The sequence below is a fragment of the Trichomycterus rosablanca genome, unplaced genomic scaffold (genome assembly GCF_030014385.1).
Source record: "Trichomycterus rosablanca isolate fTriRos1 unplaced genomic scaffold, fTriRos1.hap1 scaffold_173, whole genome shotgun sequence".
NCBI classification, from domain to species: domain Eukaryota; kingdom Metazoa; phylum Chordata; class Actinopteri; order Siluriformes; family Trichomycteridae; genus Trichomycterus; species Trichomycterus rosablanca.
Genome location: NW_026947001.1, coordinates 57,510 through 82,891, shown reverse-complemented (window position 1 = coordinate 82,891; position 25,382 = coordinate 57,510). Strand labels below are relative to the sequence as shown.

Here is a 25,382-nt window from a genome sequence, read left to right as displayed (position 1 = left end):
ACATTGACATTTTCTCTTCTGTCTAAACCTTGGAATTGGGTTTCTAAAAGTAAGCGATACAGTGGATAATATATTTAATGAGCTGAACTAACAGAGAGAAGCGCTTACGGTGGTGGAAGAGTCTAAAAGGGTTTGGAACATAGTCGTATCATCATAGCAGTACAACACAGTTTTGTCCGTAGCATCAGAAAATATGTAGAAGCTAATATACAAAAAAAAAAAAGTTTATTTTAATAAACTTGCCTTGTTAATAAAGTTTGACCACAATTCTATTTCTATTGTATAGAAATAGGCTAAATACAGGGGGTAGAAAGTCCTGCTGTCCACTACAAAGGACATTGAATAAAATTGCTGTATATTTTTTAAATCTTTTGAAACTATTTGATTATTAGGAAAAGATTGACAAGAAAGATCATGAGCTGCCACACACCCACAAATGTGACATTACTAAAAAGCCCAAGGTGTACTCTATAAAGTACAGTAGTACTCAAATGGATTGCATCAATGGTGCTTGTGTTAGAGATCTCGGACACATGTTCCCACAGGGGACAAAAATGAATTGCTCTGTCTCAGGAGGATATGTTAATTAAAGCTCATAATGTCACTCATTACAGTTTAATTTAGAAATACAAGATCTGATAACTGACCTTACAAATTTTGAAACAGATCTGTGATGGAAAATTTGTGTTTCAATAAACAATAAAAGTTATCAGGAGCAATTCCTTAGAAGGACTCCAAAGGGGTTACCAAAAGTACAGTTGTAACACATCAGGGGTGCCCAATACGTCGATCGCGATCTACCAGTCGATCGCACAGTGCATACTGGTAGATCGCCCCTCATTTTAACAGGTCAATGTGATTGACATGAAATGTGGCCACTGTTTTTGTAATTTGCGGTTTGCCTCCACCTAGCCATCCCCAAACTGTTCCCACAAAGTTGGGAGCATGAAATTGTCCAAAATCTCTTGGTGTGCTGAAGCATTAAGAGTTCCATTCACTGGAACTAAGGGGCCGAGCCCAACTCCTGAGAAACAACCCCACACCATAATCCCCCCTCCACCACACTTTACACTCGGCACAATGCAGTCAGACAAGTACCGTTCTCCTGGCAACCGCCAAACCCAGACTCGTCCATCGGATCGCCAGACGGAGAAGTGTGATTCGTCACTCACGTCTGTATTAGTTTTAGTCGGTTCCTTTGCATTAAACATTCTTCCATAACATGATGGTGGACGCTGGCGCATTTGGCTGCCGCTACCGTTACCGTATTTTATCGTATTTTATTTGATCGTTTTTCGTTTTCATCTTTTTACACACCTTGTGGATCTATTTCTTTTATGTTACTTTTGATACTTTTATTTGTTCTTTTGATACTTTTTGTTCTTTCTACTGTACATCGCGTCTGCGGCCGGTGGTGAACGGTGGATGAGTTTTCCTGGGATCGGCACGAAGTTGAACTATTCCGTTGACCAGCTGAGGAAGTTCAACAATTGCACTACTCCATCGTGTATTTCAGTCATCAAACAGCTTGGACTCCTTCGCCGGCCTCGTTATATTCACAGGGGCTCCCGGAGAAAGCTTGTTTATTTTCGAAACGGTAACGCTATTCCATCCTTCTGGTCAGCCGTGCGCACTGTCGCTCCGCAAACACGTCATCAGAGCGCTGCTGCCTTGCACACCAGTAGCGGTGTAGTCTCCATGACAACGCTGTCCACGGAGTGGGATGGGAAACGCGGAGTGGACTTTGCAAATCTCCGTTCTCTTCCTCGTTCCTCACAGCCAACTACACAACAATACCACTTGAAAATGGCATTGCTTAATGTTCGTTCACTCAACACAAAAAGTACTGTACTCAGTGAATTTATATCTGACAGTGAACTAGACTTTTTCTGTCTCACTGAAACTTGGCATAAACCCTTGGATTATTTTACGTTAAATCAGACCACGCCAATGGGATACTCGTATATTGATGAACCTCGTATGGAAGGGCGAGGTGGTGGTGTTGCTGCAGTCTATAGGGATGATATTAAAATAACCACTTTGTCTTTTCCTGCTGCTCTTTCTTTTGAACACCTGGCTTTCAAGTTGTCAGGGCCTACTCCTCTGGTCACTGCTGTAGTTTATCGTCCGCCAAAGCCAAACGCTTCCTTTCTCTCTGACTTTTCAGATTTTTTAACCCAGCTTAGTGCCCTCTCATCCTCTGTACTGCTTATGGGTGATTTTAACATCCATATTGATGACAACAACTGTAAATTTGCCAGGGAATTTTTGGAATTGTTACAGCGTTTTAATTTCACACAACATATAAATTTTCCAACTCATAAAAAAGGTCATACTCTTGACCTTGTCTGCTCTACTGGTGTCCTAGTTCATCAGCCGTCCAGCCATGACCTTACTGTCTCTGATCATTTGACAATCATCATGGACATTGAGGTCACTAAGCCCATCACTACAGCTAAACGTAAAATATCCTTCAGGAATCTTCAATATATCTCTCCCTCTGCTTTCTCAGATTCTCTTGTTAAAAAGATGTCTGTCTGTCCTGTACTGTCTAGTACTTCATCTGACCTTGTCGATTACTATAATGACATACTCGCCTCATGTCTTGATGAGCTGGCTCCTTTGAGAACCAAATTTGTTTCATTTAGTCATTCTGCACCATGGTACACAATTGAGCTTCACCAAATGAAATCCCGTAAACACCAGCTTGAAAGACTTTATAAAAAAAACCGGTCTAACAGTACATTATCAGATTTATTCTGATTATCTTCAACATTACAAAGACGCTCTTACGGCAGCCCGATCCACTTACTATTCCGAACTCATACATGCTGGATCAACAAATCCTAAGACTCTCTTTTCCACAATAAATAAGCTTCTCAAACCAGTTGACAATACTACCAATTCCTTTACAGTTGACAAGTGTAACTCTTACCTCTCATTTTTTCAAACAAAAGTTGAGAATATCCACAATTTTCTGACAGTTTCCCCTGTCATCTCTGTTTCTCCGCCTATCTCACCTCAATTTATTACCCAGCCTCTGTCTCAGTTCTCACCTGTGTCTCATTTGGACCTATCTGAGATCTTAACAGGGATGCGAAGCTCCACTTGTGTTTTGGATCCTGCTCCATCAAAACTGGTTAAGGGTTGTTTTCCAGTTATCTCATCACTTATCACAGAGATAATCAATTCCTCTCTTAGTTCTGGCTCAGTCCCTCAATCACTCAAATTGGCTGCTGTTACTCCCATACTTAAAAAACCTGAACTTGACTCTAACATTATGAGTAACTTTCGGCCCATTTCCAATCTTCCATTTCTGTCGAAAATACTGGAACGTGTTGTTGCCTCACAGCTCAAAGATCACCTAAATTCCAATAATCTATTTGAATCATTTCAGTCTGGTTTCCGCCCCCAGCACAGCACTGAGTCAGCCCTCCTCAAAGTCACAAATGACCTTCTTCTTTCCTCAGACTCTGGACAAATTAATATTCTCGTCCTCCTTGATCTTACTGCAGCTTTTGACACCATTAATCACTCCATTCTTCTGTCCCGCCTTGAATCCTCTGTCAACATCACTGGTACTGCCCTTTTGTGGTTAAGGTCATATCTCGTAAACAGACAACAGTTTGTTAATATCAACAATTGTAGTTCTGCCATTGCTCCACTGTCCCAAGGCGTTCCCCAAGGCTCAGTGTTAGGTCCCCTTTTGTTTATTCTTTATATGCTCCCCCTTGGTGACATCATACGTCGGCATGGTTTACATTTCCACTGCTATGCTGATGATATTCAGCTTTACATCTCCTCCAAATCCATTAATACTGAACTTCACTCCACTCTGACAAATTGCATCACTGAAATGAAATTGTGGATGAAAGCTAATTTCCTCAAATTAAACTGTGAAAAATCTGATATGATCATCGTAGGTCCTACAACCCTGGCAAAAACCACAAAAAATTTTCAAATTACCATTGATAATGACACTTTGTCTCCGTCTTCTAACATCCGAAATCTTGGTGTAATTTTTGATAGCAACCTCTCTTTTGACCGCCATGTAAATCACATCACCAAAACTGCTTTCTTTCATCTAAAAAACATAGCACGTCTACGTCCATCACTCTCCTTTTCTGCCGCCGAAACCTTGATTCATGCTTTTATTACATCCAGAATTGATTATTGCAATAGCATCCTTTATGGTACATCTAACAAAATCCTAAAAAAACTTCAGTATATCCAGAATTCAGCTGCTCGCCTCCTTACTCATACTCGCTCCCGTGATCATATTACACCTGTTCTCCAAAAACTTCATTGGCTTCCCGTTGCTCAACGCATTCAATTCAAAATTCTTCTATTCACTCACAAAGCTCTCCATAATCAGGCCCCATCCTACCTCACCGACCTGCTCCATCAGCACATTCCCTCCCGTAGCCTTCGCTCTTCTGAGGCTAACCTACTGTCCATACCCTCTAGGACCAAGCACCGGACCTGGGGTGACAGGGCCTTTTCCATAGCTGCTCCATCTTTATGGAATGCTCTCCCCAAACACCTACGAGATTGTCCTGACCTGTCCAAATTCAAGTCACTTCTCAAAACTCATCTATTCAAAATGGCATTTAACTTGTAACAACACGAAATAAATGCTTTTATTTTTGCTATTCTTTTTAATAGTTTTTATACTTAGATCACGACAGAAATGTGAAGTCCTAGATCCTAAAACTTGTAAAGTTTTCAGTTTCCTGATTGCATGTGAATCTGTCCTGTTTCTGTCTAATTTTAAGAAATTGTTCTATATTTGTTGTTCTCTCTCATAATTTAGCAAATTTTTAATGAACTGTCTTATGCTGCTCTCTTTGTTTTTATCTTAATTATTCTTGATGTTGATGTACTATTTTGATTTTGTACTATGATTTGTATGGTGTATGTACGTATTTGTTTTGATTATTTGTCTTATGTAAAGCGTCTTTGAGTATCTTGAAAAGCGCTATATAAATAAAATGTATTATTATTATTATATATTAATGCAAAGTATTATAGTAAGCAAGTATTAAAGTATGCAAGTATTCAAATTTGCAAGTATTAAAATACAATAGTATTAAGTACACATGTAATGTTGTACAACACTATGTAGTTAAATACATTGAATAAAAAGTAGTATATCGCTTTTATTGTCCTACCAGAATAACAAGATGTAAATCTACCAGCACCGACGTTAATCCTGAATATTTAACCTAGCACATGCGTTATCGGATTATATTTCTTGAGTATACAACAATAACCTTGGCTGACTTAAAAACTCACAGGTAACAGGTGTATAACACTTTTAAAATCAGACAAAATCAATTCTGTCGTTTTACATAAAGCTAATCATAACGTTATTTAGGGTTGTACGCAATAATAAATTTTTTATTCTGTTTATCTTACTTACACTTGTAAACAGAGGACATCTTTCTTCTTCTTTCTTTCTCCGCTGTGAACGCCTACCCAGCTCCAGTTGCATTATGGGATACATTAGCGGACCGAAAGTGTGCATCGCTTGCATACTCAAACATGGCTGCCAAAGAAGTAGGTCATCCGGGTACTTCTCACGTACCTCTTTGTGCATACTATGTATTCGGACATACTAACCGCTCTAGCGTACTCATTTCACGTACTATTGAGTATGGAAGTATGCGATTTCGGACGCAGCCAGACTCTTTTCTATATTATGCGTTGCTTTTAAACCATCACAGACTCAGTTTATTTGAAACGTTTATCGCAGCCTTTAGGACGAACTGAACCAAACCAAAACAGACTGACTTAAGGGTTGTCAAGGGCTTCTGTCAAGAGACAGAAATGGGGCCGGAGCTTCAGGAAAGTAACGACCACAACCCAAGAGGGGCCAGAGGTGCAATGGATAACGCGTCTGACTACGGATCAGAAGATTCTAGGTTTGACTCCTGGCTGGCTCGGTTACCTTATGCCTTTTTTTGTCTCTCTAACTCCTCATGTATGGTTCTCTGTACCCCACATCCAACAATGCACGTCTTGTCAAAACGACAAAGGCTTGTAAGAGCGAAAAGAAGTGGCTGATTCTGGCATCAGCCGGTGCTAAGCCTTGCAGTTTCCCATATGGTCTAGCTGTCAGGATTCCTGGTTTTCACCCAGGCGACCCGGGTTCTACTCCCGGTATGGGAATTGTCCTTTTTGATTGGACTCGAGTAAAACTCTGCATATTAGTTCCTTGGCGCCTTGTTGCTGTAGCTCAAGCAGCTTGTTCTGTTGGAACTATGACTGCAGTCTATCAGGGAGCAGCTGACGTGAGCCACCAGTGGCTGAGCGCTGGGAAGCCGTGATTGTATAGTGGTTAGTACTCTGCGTTGTGGCCACAGCAACAGCATGAAAGGGGACTAACAAAACATGCAGAAAAACAGATGGACTACAGTCAGTAATTGTAGAGCTACAAAGTGCTTCTATATGGTAAGTGGAGCTCATAAAATGGACAGTGAGTGTAGAAACAAGGAGGTGGTTTTAATGTTATAGCTGATCAATGTACAGTATATTAGAATAATACATTACTAAATTATATTATTCTGGGTTATCTGAGTATATTTATACAATAAAAAAAAAATTAAAATACATTCTACATGCTTTGATAACAATATTTGAAGCTTCAAGATTATCACCCAGGTACCACCATGATAAAATTACATCGACTATCTTCTCCTCAGTAACAATCAAACTGTCAAACAACTATGAAACTGACAGTCACCCCAGAAATCATGGTGGGAGTATACTAACGTCATAATAACACTGCCAAAATTCTACTCCCGCAAATAAAAACCCTCTTTTTGACCCTGCCACTTTCAAATAAAATCTGGCAACACTGGTCGTTACAACATGAATGTACATTCCTCAGGGAATTTAGAAACAACTCTTATCTTCTCCAAGCATGACACCCTGGTACATTTCAGACCCAGCAACACCTTTAGACACAACCTGCTTTATCCCAGGGACTTTACACCAATTGGTCAGCCACCTATAAAGCATGTCCCTCCTAGTCAGTTTAACCCCAATTTACACCTGGCAAGGTGGGGCAACGACTCTCAAATGAGTCACACCTTACTTTGCTTGATTTAACTTGAATTTTTTTTTCCATTATTCATTGATAAAGATTTCAGTTTATAATATTTTATCACTTATGTGACGAGTTGCTTGTTCATTTCTGTTTCTGTTGTTTAGCCTGTACAGAACCATGAGAGATCTTTGGACAGACATAAGTAGTGCCAGTTCTAAACAACAGTGATGTGCTGGGGAGTTGCACAGTCTTCTATTAAAAACATGGAAGTGTTCCTGTTGATGACCACTGGACTACAGTTTATGGGATCAGTGCCTTTATGTTGTGTTTTAAACATTTGTTGTTGAAATGTCAGAACATGTCATATGTAACATGTTTTAATAAACAAAATAAGTTTTGAAAATGCTTTTTGTTACATGACATTAGACCCTCTGGTTTAAATAAAGTACTTTAGTGATTTAGTGAGTGAAGTCTGGTTTCCTGGAATGTTGCTGGGCAAAATGTGCCAACTGTAGAGGGTAATTTTGATAATTTTTTATATCCATACGTTCTCAGCTGTACAAAACTACAGCTGCAGGAAAAGGTCATTCCAAACTTGTTTAGGATTCATCTACATTTCTGCATCAATTACTCATAAAAGGTGCTCTCCTGTGTTGTGCAAGTCATAAAGTAGGTAAAGAAAATACACACGCCAGTACAAACACAGTTTTATTCAATATTTTATTGGTTTTGTTTCCTCTCTTGTCTCATACACCATCACAGAGAAGGTCAAAGTGCTTTCAGGATGACAGACGTGGTCGTTGATCTGTAGGGACACAAAACAATGTACTGACCGTTAAATTACCATCGACTGGAATCAAGGCACAATACACATGTGTTACAAGTCTGCAGGATCCATTCCCAGACACCCACCATAGATTGTTGTGGTGACTCAGTCATTTCATCTTCTGTGAGGTATCAAGGTGCTTAGGCCCAAATCTGATCTGGTTGCTTCTTCCAGTAGGTTAGACTTGTTCATTGATGGGGCTTTCTATAAGACAATTACCCAGAACACACACACCCATATCAATCATTGATGTTTAAATTATGTTAAACTCCTAACTGCCTAAACCACTTTCTCCAGCACTCACCTTTCTGACCTGGCGTGGTATGTACATGGTGCTGAGGAATGGAGGTGATCTGAACCTCAGCTAAAAACCTCTGGATGTGTTCTTGTAGCAGACCTGTGCTGTGGTGGTGAAAACATAATGTGAGATTGATTTCCATCATGTGTTAAGGGGATGTTAAGCTAATAATTATCTGAGGGGGGAAACAGATGAAAAGCAGCTTGAAAAACTTCAGTATTATTCAGTCGACTGACTCGTCAAGCTGATCCACAAAATTTTGCTGATCTCCAAATCACTCCTGTTGTGTTTTCTGGTGTTCATGCTCTCAGATTACTTTTACATTACATGAAAGCAAACAGTGGACGGTTTTGTTCATACACATTTAGTCATTGCTTAGTCTCTGATATGCTCACCCATGATCTGTCTGCTACAAACCCATACAGGTGCCTGTAGAGTAAAGAAAAGGAAAAAAAAAAACAGTTTGACATGAGAAATTGTTGTTATAACTATAAAAATGTATGATTTTATTTGGTTAAAAGTTCTTTACACACCAATTACTAACCTAGTGTCTTTGATGTTATTAGCAAAATGCAACGATGATTCATTGCAACGTGTGATCTGGCCTATATGCTAACACAGACTCTTAGCTATATCCATTTAGGTCTATCCTTATTTGTTCTAACTGACCTGGTGTTACGTGGGGGGGGAAAAGGAGGACCCAAGATGCAGAGTTAAGTAACAGAAAAGTTTATTAATAAAAGTAAACAAATAATAATCAGGGATATAACGTTTTAACAAAGGGAAATGAAACCGAGTCGCGAATCCCCATCGCGGCTTGCGAGGCCGTCGCGACCGGCATTGCAGGACAGGAGCTTCTCCATAGAGGAAATTAGAGAATAACCCGAACTCGCCGTCGCGATGTCCGGGGACAGGTGGCTCTGTCACTAGTCGCACCATGCTGACACCAGGCAGAAGCTCACCTATAGGAAACAAGAGAATGATCCGGACCCGCGTCGGCGCAGTCCGAGGAAACCGGTAGCTCTGTCACTAGTCGCACCATGCTGTCACCAGGCAGAAGCTCACCTATAGGAAACAAGAGAATGATCCGGACCCGCGTCGGCGCAGTCCGAGGAAACCGGTGGCTCTGTCACTAGTCGCACCATGCTGTCACCAGGCAGAAGCTCACCTATAGGAAACAAGAGAATGATCCGGACCCGCGTCAGCGCAGTCCGAGCAAACCGGTGGCTCTGTCACTAGTCGCACCATGCTGTCACCAGGCAGAAGCTCACCTATAGGAAACAAGAGAATGATCCAGACCCGCGTCAGCGCAGTCCGAGGAAACCGGTGGCTCTGTCACTAGTCGCACCATGCTGTCACCAGGCAGAAGCTCACCTATAGGAAACAAGAGAATGATCCGGACCCGCGTCAGCGCAGTCCGAGCAAACCGGTGGCTCTGTCACTAGTCGCACCATGCTGTCACCAGGCAGAAGCTCACCTATAGGAAACAAGAGAATGATCCAGACCCGCGTCGGCGCAGTCCGAGGAAACCGGTGGCTCTGTCACTAGTCGCACCATGCTGTCACCAGGCAGAAGCTCACCTATAGGAAACAAGAGAATGATCCGGACCCGCGTCAGCGCAGTCCGAGCAAACCGGTGGCTCTGTCACTAGTCGCACCATGCTGTCACCAGGCAGAAGCTCACCTATAGGAAACAAGAGAATGATCCAGACCCGCGTCGGCGCAGTCCGAGGAAACCGGTGGCTCTGTCACTAGTCGCACCATGCTGTCACCAGGCAGAAGCTCACCTATAGGAAACAAGAGAATGATCCGGACCCGCGTCAGCGCAGTCCGAGGAAACCAGTGGCTCTGTCACTAGTCGCACCATGCTGTCACCAGGCAGAAGCTCACCTATAGGAAACAAGAGAATGATCCGGACCCGCGTCAGCGCAGTCCGAGGAAACCGGTGGCTCTGTCACTAGTCGCACCATGCTGTCACCAGGCAGAAGCTCACCTATAGGAAACAAGAGAATGATCCGGACCCGCGTCGGCGCAGTCCGAGGAAACCGGTGGCTCTGTCACTAGTCGCACCATGCTGTCACCAGGCAGAAGCTCACCTATAGGAAACAAGAGAATGATCCGGACCCGCGTCAGCGCAGTCCGAGCAAACCGGTGGCTCTGTCACTAGTCGCACCATGCTGTCACCAGGCAGAAGCTCACCTATAGGAAACAAGAGAATGATCCGGACCCGCGTCGGCGCAGTCCGAGGAAACCGGTGGCTCTGTCACTAGTCGCACCATCCTGTCACCAGGCAGAAGCTCACCTATAGGAAACAAGAGAATGATCCGGACCCGCGTCAGCGCAGTCCGAGCAAACCGGTGGCTCTGTCACTAGTCGCACCATGCTGTCACCAGGCAGAAGCTCACCTATAGGAAACAAGAGAATGATCCAGACCCGCGTCAGCGCAGTCCGAGGAAACCGGTGGCTCTGTCACTAGTCGCACCATGCTGTCACCAGGCAGAAGCTCACCTATAGGAAACAAGAGAATGATCCGGACCCGCGTCAGCGCAGTCCGAGCAAACCGGTGGCTCTGTCACTAGTCGCACCATGCTGTCACCAGGCAGAAGCTCACCTATAGGAAACAAGAGAATGATCCGGACCCGCGTCGGCGCAGTCCGAGGAAACCGGTGGCTCTGTCACTAGTCGCACCATGCTGTCACCAGGCAGAAGCTCACCTATAGGAAACAAGAGAATAATCCAGACCCGCGTCAGCGCAGTCCGAGGAAATCGGTGGCTCTGTCACTAGTCGCACCATGCTGTCACCAGGCAGAAGCTCACCTATAGGAAACAAGAAACACACCAAACTCGCCGTTGCGATGTTCGGGGAAACGGATGGCTTGATCGTCAGCCGCAGCTGGAATGCAACCAATCCGTTTAACGCAAAGAACACACCGAACTCGCCGTCGCGTCGTTCGGAGCGATGGCTGTATTCCCAAAGACCGCTTAAGCGCCGGGGGAAAAACAGCCAACCCGGAGCGCTTGCATAACGGGTTCGCAGGCTGAATTCCCAAAGACCGCTTAAGCGGCAGGGGAGAACAGCTAACCCGTATAGTGCAAGGAACACACCCGGAGCGCTTGCATAACGGGCTCGTGGGCTGAATTCCCAAAGACCGCATAAGCGGCGGGGGAAAACAGCCAACCCGTATAGTGCAAGGAACACGCCGAACTCGCCGTCGCGATGTTCGGGGATACACCGAACTCACCGTCGCGAAGTTCGGGAATCGGGTGGTTTATCACCAAGCCGAAGCTGGAATGAAACCAACCCGTATTGTGCAAAGAACACGCTGAACTCGCCGTCACGAAGTTCGGGGACAGGTGGCCATGTCACCGACCGCGCCTCAGCACGATCGGGAAGCCGCACACCTGTTTAGCACACGGGACACCCCGAAATCGCCGTCGCGAAGTTCGGGGAACCCGTGTGCTAAATCACCAGCCAATCCTTGCTGTGGCTGGGAGTAAAACAAAAACGTCGACTTAAACTAAAAGAAACCAAACCAAACGAAACAGGGACAAAGGCGTGACAACCTGTGGCTGCATGGTGCCTGCTTAAATAAGCAGGTGCAGCTGCAGGTCGTCAGCCTTAATTAGGAGACCTCTAATTTAAGGCCTTTGTTCCAGAGGATCTGTAATTCCTGCAACGCCGGGGACCAAGGTAGGTTAGTCCCAACGCCGCAGGAAACCTTACACCTGGACTTAGTTCCTAAGGATCTCTGAAAACCAGTTGTGCTCCAGGATCATCTCGAGGCTGGGTCGCTTATTCGGATCCTTGGCCAGGCAGCGTCTGATCAGATGACGGCAGGCTGTGCGTGCAGTGATCAGGTCGTTACAACATTGTAATAGAAACTATTTAACATCACTTTAAAAAAAAAACGAAAAGAGACATGCTTCTTATGTTTCTGCATTTTCTTACCCATAGACACACCAGCTTTGAAGATCAGGTGTCCAGCAGCGATCTCCCTCTCATTCCAGAATGGCAGCTCTCCACACACTAGAACAAACAAAAGGACGCCCAGGCTCCACACCGTTGCAGCGCAACCATGATACTTACCTTCCTCGATCCATTCAGGTGGGGCGTATAGTATGGTGCCTGAATAAAAGTGAGAGAAACGGTTCACACACACGGCTTTCCTATGCGATCGCTGTCATCTGTGTTTCATAGCTACTGACCTCCGAGGTACAATTACCTGCAAAACGTCTGTAGGGTGTCGACTTGAGCAAGTCCCCACAGCCAAAGTCTATGAGCTTGACCTCTAACGTGTCGAAACTGACCAGAAGGTTCTGCTCCTTGATATCCCGATGGAGAACGCCACGATCACGGCAATGACGGGCGGCGAGAACCACCTGCCACATGATGACCTGAGCCAGATGTTCGGGAAGTGAGACGTTCCTGCGGTATTCGAAGAGGTCCATGCAGCAGGCGGGTCGCTCCAGGATCAAGACGTAGCACTCGGGCATGTCGAACCATTCCAGGAGCTCCAGGACGTGTTCGCAGCGAGGTGGCTCGGACACCATCAGCATCAACGCCACCTCTACAGGGAGACCGTTCTTCTCACCAGGCTAATATTTGAGCAGACATGGTTAGCATGGGGTTGGAATCTATAGTAAATAGGCAGAGTGGCGGTTACATTCGATGCTATTTTGCATTTTAATGCATCATGTCATTTATAAGATAAGGTTTTTTTTATATGGCTGTTGCATCTTTGCAATATTTCACAAGTGAAACAAATGTTACTTACAATGGTGATGAATCTGTCACAGCCACTCTTCAGCACAATCTTAATAGCAACCTATTAAAACATGCAAAACAAAACGATTAAAATCAGGAACGAATATTACGGGAACGTACTTTTGGCCAACAGTAACCAAAAGGGCCGTTCGCTTTTTAACTACAAGTTTGATGACATGCGTAGTCATTGTGGATCTTAAGATCAAAGCAGCTTTGTAATGATCGACAATTCTCGTGTAACTCTGAGCAGAGCCGAGTAAATATCTCACCTGTTTTCCATCGGCCTTACGAAGTCCTGCAAACACAGAACCGCAGCCTCCTTTGCCCAGAAGCTTTCCGACTCCGTACAGGCTATCGAAGCACTCTGTAAAACAGGACGTGTTGTTATTCTGATAGAAACTCCTCAGTAAAAGTAAAAAACTCAATAAAAAACTCAAGAGCAGCATGATTTAAGCTCTAGATAATATTTGTTCTATGAAAGATGTAAGGCTGGACAGACCTTTGGAAGGAGCGCTGCCTCTCTGGACCGAGTGCTTTCCTGTAGTCGTGCTCTTCTCACCAGCTGTTGTTCACACAAATGTCATTTAATCACTGTTAGTAAATGATCTCTAACACATCAGATGTACAACAAGTGTATAGAGCTTTACAGAGTCATACGTTACAAATGTTTCATCATTAAATCTTACCAGTTCACAATATCATTGAATGGTTCAGTAAAGCTCTGGCTGACCTGTGTGGATGAAGTTGCTGGAGGAGGTGCTGGTGCTCAGTTCCACCGGGCTCTCTTCGATGTGTGAGGTCCCTCCAACTGTACCTTCAATGCTCTCGACTTAACAGATGTGTTTTGTGTTAGTATCAGTGTTTTACATCGACTTTCAAACAATCACAGAGTGAATCTTTCCTAGAAAATTGTTCTAAATCAAACCTGAACTGGATTCTTTTCTAAATCACTGCACTCATTCACTTAAAACCTTTCACCTAGTAAATTTAGCTCTGAATAAAAAAATGGTTTTCTAGATGACTTGCTGTAGTGTGTACTTACCACTGCTCGCTAGAGAAGCATCAGAGAGGGAATCCAACACAGCAGCCGATTCCAGCACAATTTCGCCAAGACTCAGCTCAGCTGTACAGAGGCAAGGTCAGAAGTGGATGGTCAAGGGTACGAGGTTTGGGACGGAGCAGTTATCAATCAGAAAGAGTAGGAAAGTTGAAATGGAATGTGTCTGCATCCATTTAAATGTTAATTTTGGCCATTTGAAACTGGTTTGCTTTATACTTGATGAAATCGAGTGTTCTTGTTAGACTGGAGTTTCAAACACACCTGAGGTTCCAGAAGTGGATGGTGGACGTAGCGAGTCTCTCTCTGTGTGTTGGGATCCTCGTGATTCAGAGGAGCTACTGGATCCTTCCTGTTTTGGGCTCAAATCCACCACCTCATTTGATTGGGAAGTGATGGATTCGTCTGTTCTGTCACCATCGGTGTTAGCAACCATGTTCTGAATGGTTCTGATCCAAGCCTCTCTTCTCTCCTCTGAATCGGCCTGCAATACCCAGATCCTACACACACACACACACACGCACACACACACACACACACACCCTGAACATGGCACGAATCTACAGCACAACAAAGTGCTTATTCCACTCCGGTTTTCATGTCATTTCTATTAGAAAGAGAGTAAAATGTTCCTTTTTTAATTCTTCATCTTTGTATAGCAGAACTGTTGCACGTCCACGCCCTTCAGAGTGTCATAAATAAAGAAATCAAATGAATTTTCATGCCTGATGATACACTAGACTTACTTTGTAGGTGAAACCACCTGGAAGCAGCAACGGCGTCCGATGCTCTTGTAGTGTTTGGCCGTGCACAGGCGTAAATCAGCTATGACCACCATGATATTCTGCTGGGGGCACAAAAGGTTTCTCAAACATTTCTTTACCTCTAATGTTCCAGCAAAAACAACTCAAACTTTAGCAAACAAGTCCTTAAAAGTGATTGTTCAGGAACAGTTGCTCCTTTTTATGTTGATTTTGCAGTAGGCCACTATTGCTACTGATTTTACTTTAGACAAAGGACACGTGACTAACCCCGGATTTCTTCTTGTACATAAGGTGGTTGTTCTGAATCAGGAACCAGCGCCTGAAGGAAAGAAACAGAAACAAAAGGAATCATAGAAATAAAACAACTGCATAGCACTGAAATTCTGCAGGGTTTCACTTGTAAATGAACTTTATATTAAATCATTCAGAGTTGAATCGTTGTGTATTCTGATTTAACACGCCGTTGATCAGTCAGAGTCAGTAAAATGTACAATATTTAGGAAACGATTGCTATGATGATTAGAGGGGTTTAATTTGCCATTCATTTCTACCTAAATGATTGCTCATCGTGTGTTCTAGCTCTCTACAAACCTGTTCCATGTTTTAAAGACATTACTGGCCCTCTTGAACAAGTATCCCTCCATAACTGTCTGGTTCTCTGCGTCCACACTGCCCTCCGGTTCGGTCTCGCCACCACAGACGTCCTGAAAAGACGTCTGAGAACGAACTCGACCGAACGGCCAGCACAGACTACGCCAAAAGCGTCGCATTAGAGAAGGATGGTCGGTAGCACGTCTCTCCTGTTCAGCAGCCATCATGAGAAATGATGTACAAACACTGAAGGTTCAACTAAACTGAGCTCTCATAGAACACTCAGTGTCATCACAATGATGTCACAAAGGCAGAAGGTCTCAGTGCTGCAGTGCTGCAGGTGATGGTGTACATTTAAATTTCACCATTTGTTTATTTTTCATTATTTTACTCAAATGATTTTAACCCCCCCCCCCCCCCCCCCCCCACACACACACACACACACCTAATTTATGAAAAATGTCTTTCTTTGATTTTACTGTGTTAATTATTTCTTTTATTTGTGCTGTTAGTGATAATTACTGTAACCTTACACAACATGTGTATCAAATACATTTACATGAATCATTTTTAGTTAAAGAATAAATAATGAATGGTAGAAAACAGCTGCTGAAGAAACACTTTTTAACTTTTTTAAATGCCCCAATCAATGTTATGAAAGCAGTAGAGAGGAGATGGATATACTGCATATAAGATTAGGGTATTCAACACCAGCTCAGACTGAAGAAGTCATTCGGATTGAGTGACGAAACGTATCTCTACAACAAACTTGTGTCCAGATGAACTGATTCAACTTTGTGGATAATTCAAACAGGGACTTGAACCCTGGACCCTCAGATTAAAAGTCTGATGCTCTACCGACTGAGCTACCCGAGCTCTGCAACCAACTTTAATCCTCACAAGCATGTGACTTAAATTACAAACTTTAACATACGTTGTCCTGTAGAATTAATATAAAACGTTTTATTTCTGTTTCGGATCTCTTGAAGGTGATTATATAAAGTTTTAGGTGAAGTATGTTGCTGCTTACACACACAAAAAAAAAAACATCTCAGGAGAAAAATTTTGCAGGTAGATTACAAACAGATTCCTTTCTTTCACCTTTTTCCTGTATCAATTGCACGATTGTTTTCCAGTCCTTAAATGTTATGTGCATTTATTTGTGGCAAAATAAAAAAGTCCATAAAAATCAAATTGAGATAGCAAAGAACCTTGATTTATACTAAATAGTTCTTCAAGTAGAAACAGTTCTAGCAAGAACACAAAAAACCTAAAGAAACACTTCTTAAGACTTCTTAGTCTTAGTTTTTTATTATTTCAAATGCCATTCATTATTTCAAATGCCATTCATAATTTATAATAAATCACTGATTTGTGAGATATCAGCAGTAGTAGGTCATGTTTAACTGGTTTAATATTGTTTAAGCGCTGATTATCGGCTGTTTTTCGTGAGTATGTTGGGCGGTTTTCCATGCATTTTGGCGGACTTTGAAATGCGCAATCTGGCAACCCTGGCTGAAGCGTTCATTCATATTTTGGAGCGATGTATGTTTGTATGCTACAATATAAATAACATCTTTTACAAACTGCTGTCTATTTACATTGACATTTTCTCTTCTGTCTAAACCTTGAAATTGGGTTTGTAAAAGTAAGCGATACTGTGGATAATATATTTAATGAGCTGAACTAACAGAGAAGCGCTAACGGTGGTGGAAGAGTCTAAAAGGGTTTGGAACATAGTCGTATCATCATAGCAGTACAACACAGTTTTGTCCGTAGCATCTTAAACTTACCTTGTTGAAAAAAGTATGACCACATTTTCTAAACAAACACAGTATCCGCTGCTGCAGTCTCTACACAAACTTTGCTGCACTGAAATCGCAAGGACACATTTTATGGATATTACGGTAATGCACTGAAAACGCGTCCTACAGTCATGCAAGCACATACAGCAGTGTGTGAGTTTACACTAATCAGCCATAACATTAAAACCACCTCCTTGTTTCTACACTCACTGTCCATTTTATCAGCTCCACTTACCATATAGAAGCACTTTGTAGTTCTACAATTACTGACTCTAGACTGCTCACTCTGTTCTTCAATGGTCAGGACCCCCACAGGACCACCACAGAGCAGGTATTATTTAGATAGTGGATGATTCTCAGCACTGAGAATCAATGCAGTGGTTCATTATTCCTGGTTCAATCGATTAAGACTCCCATGAAGTCACCCAAATGTCAAAGCATCCCCACACAATCACACTTCCACCACCTGGTGGTATGATGGATGTTCTTATTGTTTCTTATTATGGAATACATTCATTCATTCACTGCCTGTTTTATCCTGGTAATGATCACTGTGAGTCTTTTTTTCAAAAAAACTTCAAAAAGTAAATAAAAAATATAACAATAATATCATTTCAGTTATATCAATAGCAGCGATCAAACTAAGAAATAAAACTCTGGTGCATTTTAATATTGTAGCATTATAAGTTCATGCATTTCTGTCAAAACAAAACAAAAAAGGTATGTAAATAAAACTGTTTAAGAGTAAATAGGGCGTTAATGACATTGTAACACTGACAGACTGGCCTAAAGATTAATGCTGCAACGAATTTCGCCTTAATTTTATCATTTCAGATTCCGAGTTGCTGCCAAATGATCATAATGTTTCTGCACTGGAGAATGCGGGCATCGATCCCACTACCTCTCGCATGCTAAGCGAGCGCTCTACAATTTGAGTTACTTCCCCTTACGAAAACCCCACCTTTACTAATGTGCTAACAGAGCATTGATGCTGCATTATAAAGTCAGGGTGCAAGTGTTTAAGCTCAGACTCAGCTTTATAGTCATTCTATTATATAATACAATATTAACTGTATTCATATTATTCAATCTTGTGGACGATTGAATAGCCTACAACAAGCACAAACCGGGTTTGAGTTCATAACAAATAATCCAGTCAGTTAAAAAGCCAACAAGAAGGCTGTACCTAATACACTCATACCAGAGAAAACACACCCTAACACGCTAGTGCCGTTACAGTGCTAAGAATGGTCCACCCAAAAAACATTATTTGGTCAGTTGGAGATCTCATATGGGGCTCCCTTTCTATTGATATATGATTTACAGCGTAGTGACAAAGTGTACAGTGCAACAAATGGGTTACAGATTAAGGAGTTAGTACAAATCTGGGTGAGAGTGGTCTTAATCATTCTCTGGCTAGTCAGGATGGCCGAGCGGTCTAAGGCGCTGCATTCAGGTGGCTGTCTCCCTGGAGGCGTGGGTTCGAATCCCATTTCTGACAGCATGTACTTGATATAAATTTATGTCATTAACCCACTACCATACATAATAATATGAAAAGATATAACAGTTCGTACAAATCTTAGTCCTAGTTAGTCTTAGTTTTCTATTACAAAAACTATCCTTTACCCTTTGTAAATTTTAATGGATTAACAGAGTGTTGATGCTGCATTAAGTAGGAGTGCAACGTGTTTAATCTCACATACTCTTTTCTATATTATGCGGTGCTTTTATATCATCACAGACTCAGTTTATTTAAAATGTTCATCCCAGCTTTTAGGACAAACTAAAAAAAATAATAACTGTCTTTGTACCACTGACAGACTGACTTAAGGGTTGATGCTGCATTTAAAGGGGATGTTGTGAGTTTCAGCTGTTCATCTTTTACAAAGCAGTTCACCAGATGAAAAACCAACAAAATGTCACGTACCGCTGCTTTAACCAAAAACATTTCAAAATTGAAAAATTACAAGTTATTGCGTTTGTCAATTTAAAAATAAAAAATGGTAAATTTTGATGCTGCGTTTCAGTGAGCATTGACGCAACAAGTTTCATATTACGTGATGCCTTAAACGATCATAATGTTTCTGCACTGGAGAATGCGGGCATCGATTCCGCTACCTCTCACATGCTAAGCGAGCGCTCTACCATTTGAGCTAATTCCCCCTACTTTGAACCGTCCTTACCCTTTGCAAATTTTAATGTACTGACAGAGCAGAGTGTTAATGCTGCATAACTGTCTTTGTACCACTGACAGACGGACTTAAGGGTTGATGCTGCTTTATGTAAGGGCCAAAATAGTGCAGTTCAAAAAGTCTCAGTCAGCCGACAGTGCCAACATGCAGCCATATTCGGGGATGAGATCTTTTATGAAGTACATTCTCTTTGATTTTGTTGGACTTGTAGGAGATTGTTCTGTTCTTGTTGCAGTGCTGCTGGAGGGTTTTCTTTTTAATGGTGGTGGTGGGGTGTTTGTGATTATACAGTGTATCACAAAAGTGAGTACACCCCTCACATTTCTGCAGATATTTAAGTATATCTTTTCATGGGACAACACTGACAAAATGACACTTTGACACAATGAAAAGTAGTCTGTGTGCAGCTTATATAACAGTGTAAATTTATTCTTCCCTCAAAATAACTCAATATACAGCCATTAATGTCTAAACCACCGGCAACAAAAGTGAGTACACCCCTAAGAGACTACACCCCTAAATGTCCAAATTGAGCACTGCTTGTCATTTTCCCTCCAAAATGTCATGTGATTTGTTAGTGTTACTAGGTCTCAGGTGTGCATAGGGAGCAGGTGTGTTCAATTTAGTAGTACAGCTCTCACACTCTCTCATACTGGTCACTGAAAGTTCCAACATGGCACCTCATGGCAAAGAACTCTCTGAGGATCTTAAAAGATGAATTGTTGCGCTACATGAAGATGGCCAAGGCTACAAGAAGATTGCCAACACCCTGAAACTGAGCTGCAGCACAGTGGCCAAGATCATCCAGCGTTTTAAAAGAGCAGGGTCCACTCAGAACAGACCTCGCGTTGGTCGTCCAAAGAAGCTGAGTGCACGTGCTCAGCGTCACATCCAACTGCTGTCTTTGAAAGATAGGCGCAGGAGTGCTGTCAGCATTGCTGCAGAGATTGAAAAGGTGGGGGGTCAGTCTGTCAGTGCTCAGACCATACGCCGCACACTACATCAAATTGGTCTGCATGGCTGTCACCCCAGAAGGAAGCCTCTTCTGAAGTCTCTACACAAGAAAGCCCGCAAACAGTTTGCTGAAGACATGTCAACAAAGGACATGGATTACTGGAACCATGTCCTATGGTCTGATGAGACCAAGATTAATTTGTTTGGTTCAGATGGTCTCAAGCATGTGTGGCGGCAATCAGGTGAGGAGTACAAAGATAAGTGTGTCATGCCTACAGTCAAGCATGGTGGTGGGAATGCCATGGTCTGGGGCTGCATGAGTGCAGCAGGTGTTGGGGAGTTACATTTCATTGAGGGACACATGAACTCCAATATGTACTGTGAAATACTGAAGCAGAGCATGATCCCCTCCCTCCGGAAACTGGGTCGCAGGACAGTGTTCCAGCATGATAATGACCCCAAACTGATGGACTGGCCAAGCATGTCTCCAGACCTAAACCCAATAGAACATCTTTGGGGCATCCTCAAGCGGAAGGTGGAGGAGCGCAAAGTCTCGAATATCCGCCAGCTCCGTGATGTCGTCATGGAGGAGTGGAAAAGCATTCCAGTGGCAACCTGTGAAGCTCTGGTAAACTCCATGCCCAGGAGAGTTAAGGCAGTTCTGGGAAATAATGGTGGCCACACAAAATATTGACACTTCAGGAACTTTCACTAAGGGGTGTACTCACTTTTGTTGCCGGTGGTTTAGACATTAATGGCTGTATATTGAGTTATTTTGAGGGAAGAATAAATTTACACTGTTATATAAGCTGCACACAGACTACTTTTCATTGTGTCAAAGTGTCATTTTGTCAGTGTTGTCCCATGAAAAGATATACTTAAATATCTGCAGAAATGTGAGGGGTGTACTCACTTTTGTGATACACTGTATGTAACTGTAATACCTTATGTGCATTTGCATCTTTGTTCCCGATTTGAAGGTATAAATCATGAGCTGTCAGAAGGGGAATTTGAACCCACGGCTCCAGGGGAGACTGCGAGCTGAACGACTGCTTGGCCATCCTGACTTACAGTGTATCACAAAAGTGAGTACACCCCTCACATTTCTGCAGATATTTAAGTATATCTTTTCATGGGACAACACTGACAAAATGACACTTTGACACAATGAAAAGTAGTCTGTGTGCAGCTTATATAACAGTGTAAATTTATTCTTCCCTCAAAATAACTCAATATACAGCCATTAATGTCTAAACCACCGGCAACAAAAGTGAGTACACCCCTTAGTGAAAGTTTCTGAAGTGTCAATATTTTGTGTGGCCACCATTATTTCCCAGAACTGCCTTAACTCTCCTGGGCATGAAGTTTACCAGAGCTTCACAGGTTGCCACTGGAATGCTTTTCCACTCCTCCATGACGACATCACGGAGCTGGCGGATATTCGAGACTTTGCGCTCCTCCACCTTCCGCTTAAGGATGCCCCAAAGATGTTCTATTGGGTTTAGGTCTGGAGACATGCTTGGCCAGTCCAACACCTTTACCCTCAGCCTCTTCAATAAAGCAGTGGTCGTCTTAGAGGTGTGTTTGGGGTCATTATCATGCTGGAACACTGCCCTGCGACCCAGTTTCCGGAGGGAGGGGATCATGCTCTGCTTCAGTATTTCACAGTACATATTGGAGTTCATGTGTCCCTCAATGAAATGTAACTCCCCAACACCTGCTGCACTCATGCAGCTCCAGACCATGGCATTCCAACCACCATGCTTGACTGTAGGCATGACACACTTATCTTTGTACTCCTCACCTGATTTCCGCCACACATGCTTGAGACCATCTGGACCAAACAAATTAATCTTGGTCTCATCAGACCATAGGACATGGTTCCAGTAATCCATGTCCTTTGTTGACATGTCTTCAGCAAACTGTTTGCGGGCTTTCTTGTGTAGAGACTTCAGAAGAGGCTTCCTTCTGGAGTGACAGCCATGCAGACCAATTTGATGTAGTGTGCAGCGTATGGTCTGAGCACTGACAGGCTGACCCCCCACCTTTTCAATCTCTGCAGCAATGCTGACAGCACTCCTGCGCCTATCTTTCAAAGACAGCAGTTGGATGTGACGCTGAGCACGTGCACTCAGCTTCTTTGGACGACCAACGCGAGGTCTGTTCTGAGTGGACCCTGCTCTTTTAAAACGCTGGATGATCTTGGCCACTGTGCTGCAGCTCAGTTTCAGGGTGTTGGCAATCTTCTTGTAGCCTTGGCCATCTTCATGTAGCGCAACAATTCGTCTTTTAAGATCCTCAGAGAGTTATTTGCCATGAGGTGCCATGTTGGAACTTTCAGTGACCAGTATGAGAGAGTGTGAGAGCTGTACTACTAAATTGAACACACCTGCTCCCTATGCACACCTGAGACCTAGTAACACTAACAAGTCACATGACATTTTGGAGGGAAAATGACAAGCAGTGCTCAATTTGGACATTTAGGGGTGTAGTCTCTTAGGGGTGTACTCACTTTTGTTGCCGGTGGTTTAGACATTAATGGCTGTATATTGAGTTATTTTGAGGGAAGAATAAATTTACACTGTTATATAAGCTGCACACAGACTACTTTTCATTGTGTCAAAGTGTCATTTTGTCAGTGTTGTCCCATGAAAAAATATACTTAAATATCTGCAGAAATGTGAGGGGTGTACTCACTTTTGTGATACACTGTACTTGCACGTTACCAATGCCAATTTTCCTCAACACCCCCACATGGCCTAAGATTTGAACTGCAAGCTGCTTGAGCTACAGCAACAAGGCGCCGAGGAACTAATACACAGAGTTTTGCTCGAGTCCAATCATAAAGGCCAATTCCCATACCGGAAGTCAAAAACCTGGGTAAAAATCAGGAATCCTGACCGCTAGACCATATGGGAAACTGCAAGGCTCAGCACCGGCTGACGCCAGAATCAGCCACTTCATTCTGCTCTGCCAAGTCTTTGTCACCTTGACAAGACCTGCATTGTTGGATCTGGGGTACAGAGAACCATACACAAGGAGTTAGAGAGACAAAAAAAGAGAGAGAATAGAAACCTTCGAAGCACGGCATACGAAAAGACAGTGCCGTGACACAGATTCGAACCGGGGTTGCTGCGGCCACAACACAGAGTACTAACCACTATACGATCATGGCTTCCCAGCAGTCTGCCACTGGTGGCTCATGTCGGCTGCCCCCTGATAGACTGCAGTCATAGTTCCAACAGAAAAAGCTGCTTGAGCTACAGCAACAAGGCGCAGAGGAAGTAATGGGCAAAGTTTTGCTCAAGTCCAATCATAGAAGGCAATTCCCATACTGGGAGTCAAACCCGGGCCACCTGGGTAAAAACCAGGAAACCTGACCACTAGACCATATGGGAAACTGCAAAGCTCAGTATCGGCTGGTGCCAGCATCAGCCACTTCTTTCCGCTCTACCAAGTCTTTGTCACCTTGACAAGACCTGCATTGTTGGATCTGGGGTACAGAGAACCATACACAAGGAGTTAGAACAAGGTGAGAATAGAAACCTTCGAAGCACGGCATACGACAAGACAGTGCCGTGACCCGGATTGCTGCGGCCACAACGCAGAGTACTAACCACTATACGATCACGGCTTCCCAGCAGTCTGCCACTGGTGGCTCATGTCGGCTGATAGACTGCAGTCATAGTTCCAACAGCATCAGCCACTTCTTTCCACTCTGACAAGTCTTTTTCACTTTGACAAGACCTCCATTGTTGGATGCATTGTTGGTGCTCCATACAAAAGGAGTTAGAGAGACAAAAAAAAGGCATAAGGAAACCGAGCCAGCCAGGAGTCGAATCTAGAATCTTCTGATCCGTAGTCAGACGCGTTCTCCATTGCGCCACTGGCCCCTGTTTGACTATGGTTCTGACGGTCTCTTGCCCGAGGAGAGAATAGAAACCTTTGAAGCACGGCATACAAAAAGACAGTGCCGTGACTTGGATTCGAACCGGGGTTGCTACGGCCACAACGCAGAGTACTAACCACTATATGAGCATGGCTTCCCAATGCTCAGCCACTGCTCCCTGATAGACTATAGTCACAGTTTCAACAGAACAAGCTGCTTGAGCTACAGCAACAAGGCAACGAGGAACTAATAGGCAAACAACGAGCACAACAGGGTTTGAGTTCTTAAAAAATAATAAATAATCTTAATAAATAATCCAGTCAGTTAAAAACCCAACAAGAAGGCTGTACCCAATACACTTATACCAGAGAAAACACACCCTAACATGCTAGTGCCGTTACAGTGCTAACAATGGTCCATCCAAAAAACATTATTTGGTCAGTTGGAGTGCTCATATGGGGCTCCCTTTCTATTGATATATGGTTTACAGCCTAGTGACAAAGTGTACAGTGCAGCAAATGGGTTACAGTCAGTACATTTACTGTACATAATAATGTGAAAAGTTCGTACAAATATTAGTCCGTGTGGGGCGAGGGTGGTGTCGATGGTACCCATGCTAGTCAGGATGCGGTCTAACGAGCTGCGTTCAGGTCACAGTCTCTCATTGAGGCGTGGGTCTGAACTTCTGACTGCTAGTGCTTTATACAAACTTATGTCTTTAACCCTCTAACATACATAATAATGTAAAAAGATTCAGCAGTTCGTACAAATCTGTGGCCATGTGGGGGTGTTGAGGAAAATTGTCTTTCATAACGTGCGTTCAGGTCAGGATGGCCGAGTGGTCTAAGGCGCTGTGTTCAGGTCGCAGTCTCCCCTGGAGGCGTGGGTTCGAATCCCACTTCTGACAGCTCATGATTTATACAAATCTACTTCTTTAGAGGACACAGTCATCAGGGAATACAGTTTTCATCAAAGGGTGAACATGGTCTGCAACAATGCTGAGGTAGGTGCTACGTGTCAAAGTAACATCCACATGGATGCCAGGACCCAGGCTTTTGATCACTGAAAATGTGAGAAACTGAATCATGTATTCATCCTGATCTTGCTCTGTTTATTGTTGCAGCTCTGCTGGAGGGTTATTTTGTTGGTGTTTGTGGTGGTGGTGGTGGGGTCTTTGTTCCCATTTTG

The 25,382-nt window shown here is 43.2% G+C and overlaps 2 protein-coding genes, 1 long non-coding RNA gene and 2 other non-coding genes across 9 annotated transcripts; 1 reads left to right on the top strand and 4 right to left on the bottom strand.

The window, feature by feature from the left end:
* Nucleotides 1-7,757: 7,757 nt before the first annotated feature.
* Nucleotides 7,758-12,138, bottom strand: LOC134305961 (uncharacterized). 5 transcript variants are annotated; one of them, XR_010008870.1, is made up of 6 exons: nucleotides 12,124-12,138; nucleotides 9,138-9,240; nucleotides 8,571-8,604; nucleotides 8,182-8,279; nucleotides 7,964-8,081; nucleotides 7,758-7,856 (listed from the first exon to the last, which is right to left on the bottom strand). It is a non-coding gene; the product is annotated as an uncharacterized LOC134305961 (long non-coding RNA). The 5 variants fall into 5 exon arrangements; XR_010008873.1 differs by lacking the exon at nucleotides 9,138-9,240 and adding an exon at nucleotides 8,720-8,844; XR_010008872.1 differs by lacking the exon at nucleotides 12,124-12,138 and adding an exon at nucleotides 8,720-8,844 and having other exon boundaries at nucleotides 9,138-9,293.
* A 150-nt stretch (nucleotides 12,139-12,288) lies between these two features.
* Nucleotides 12,289-13,002, bottom strand: LOC134305960 (serine/threonine-protein kinase pim-1-like). Its single transcript, XM_062990247.1, has 2 exons — nucleotides 12,950-13,002; nucleotides 12,289-12,809 (listed from the first exon to the last, which is right to left on the bottom strand). Exon 2 carries the CDS (start codon nucleotides 12,729-12,731, stop codon nucleotides 12,342-12,344), a length of 390 nt encoding a protein of 129 aa, XP_062846317.1. The 5' UTR covers nucleotides 12,732-12,809; nucleotides 12,950-13,002; the 3' UTR covers nucleotides 12,289-12,341.
* LOC134305959 (arf-GAP with coiled-coil, ANK repeat and PH domain-containing protein 2-like) lies at nucleotides 12,731-15,575 on the bottom strand. The gene is made up of 9 exons (XM_062990246.1): nucleotides 15,352-15,575; nucleotides 15,028-15,079; nucleotides 14,743-14,840; nucleotides 14,261-14,496; nucleotides 13,982-14,062; nucleotides 13,670-13,768; nucleotides 13,439-13,501; nucleotides 13,209-13,303; nucleotides 12,731-12,742 (listed from the first exon to the last, which is right to left on the bottom strand). Exons 1-9 carry the CDS (start codon nucleotides 15,573-15,575, stop codon nucleotides 12,731-12,733), a joined length of 960 nt encoding a protein of 319 aa, XP_062846316.1.
* An 8,550-nt stretch (nucleotides 15,576-24,125) lies between these two features.
* On the bottom strand, nucleotides 24,126-24,198 carry trnar-acg (transfer RNA arginine (anticodon ACG)). The gene has a single exon. It is a non-coding gene; the product is annotated as a tRNA-Arg (tRNA).
* An 820-nt stretch (nucleotides 24,199-25,018) lies between these two features.
* trnal-cag (transfer RNA leucine (anticodon CAG)) lies at nucleotides 25,019-25,101 on the top strand. Its single transcript has one exon. It is a non-coding gene; the product is annotated as a tRNA-Leu (tRNA).
* The last annotated feature ends 281 nt before the right edge of the window (nucleotides 25,102-25,382 follow it).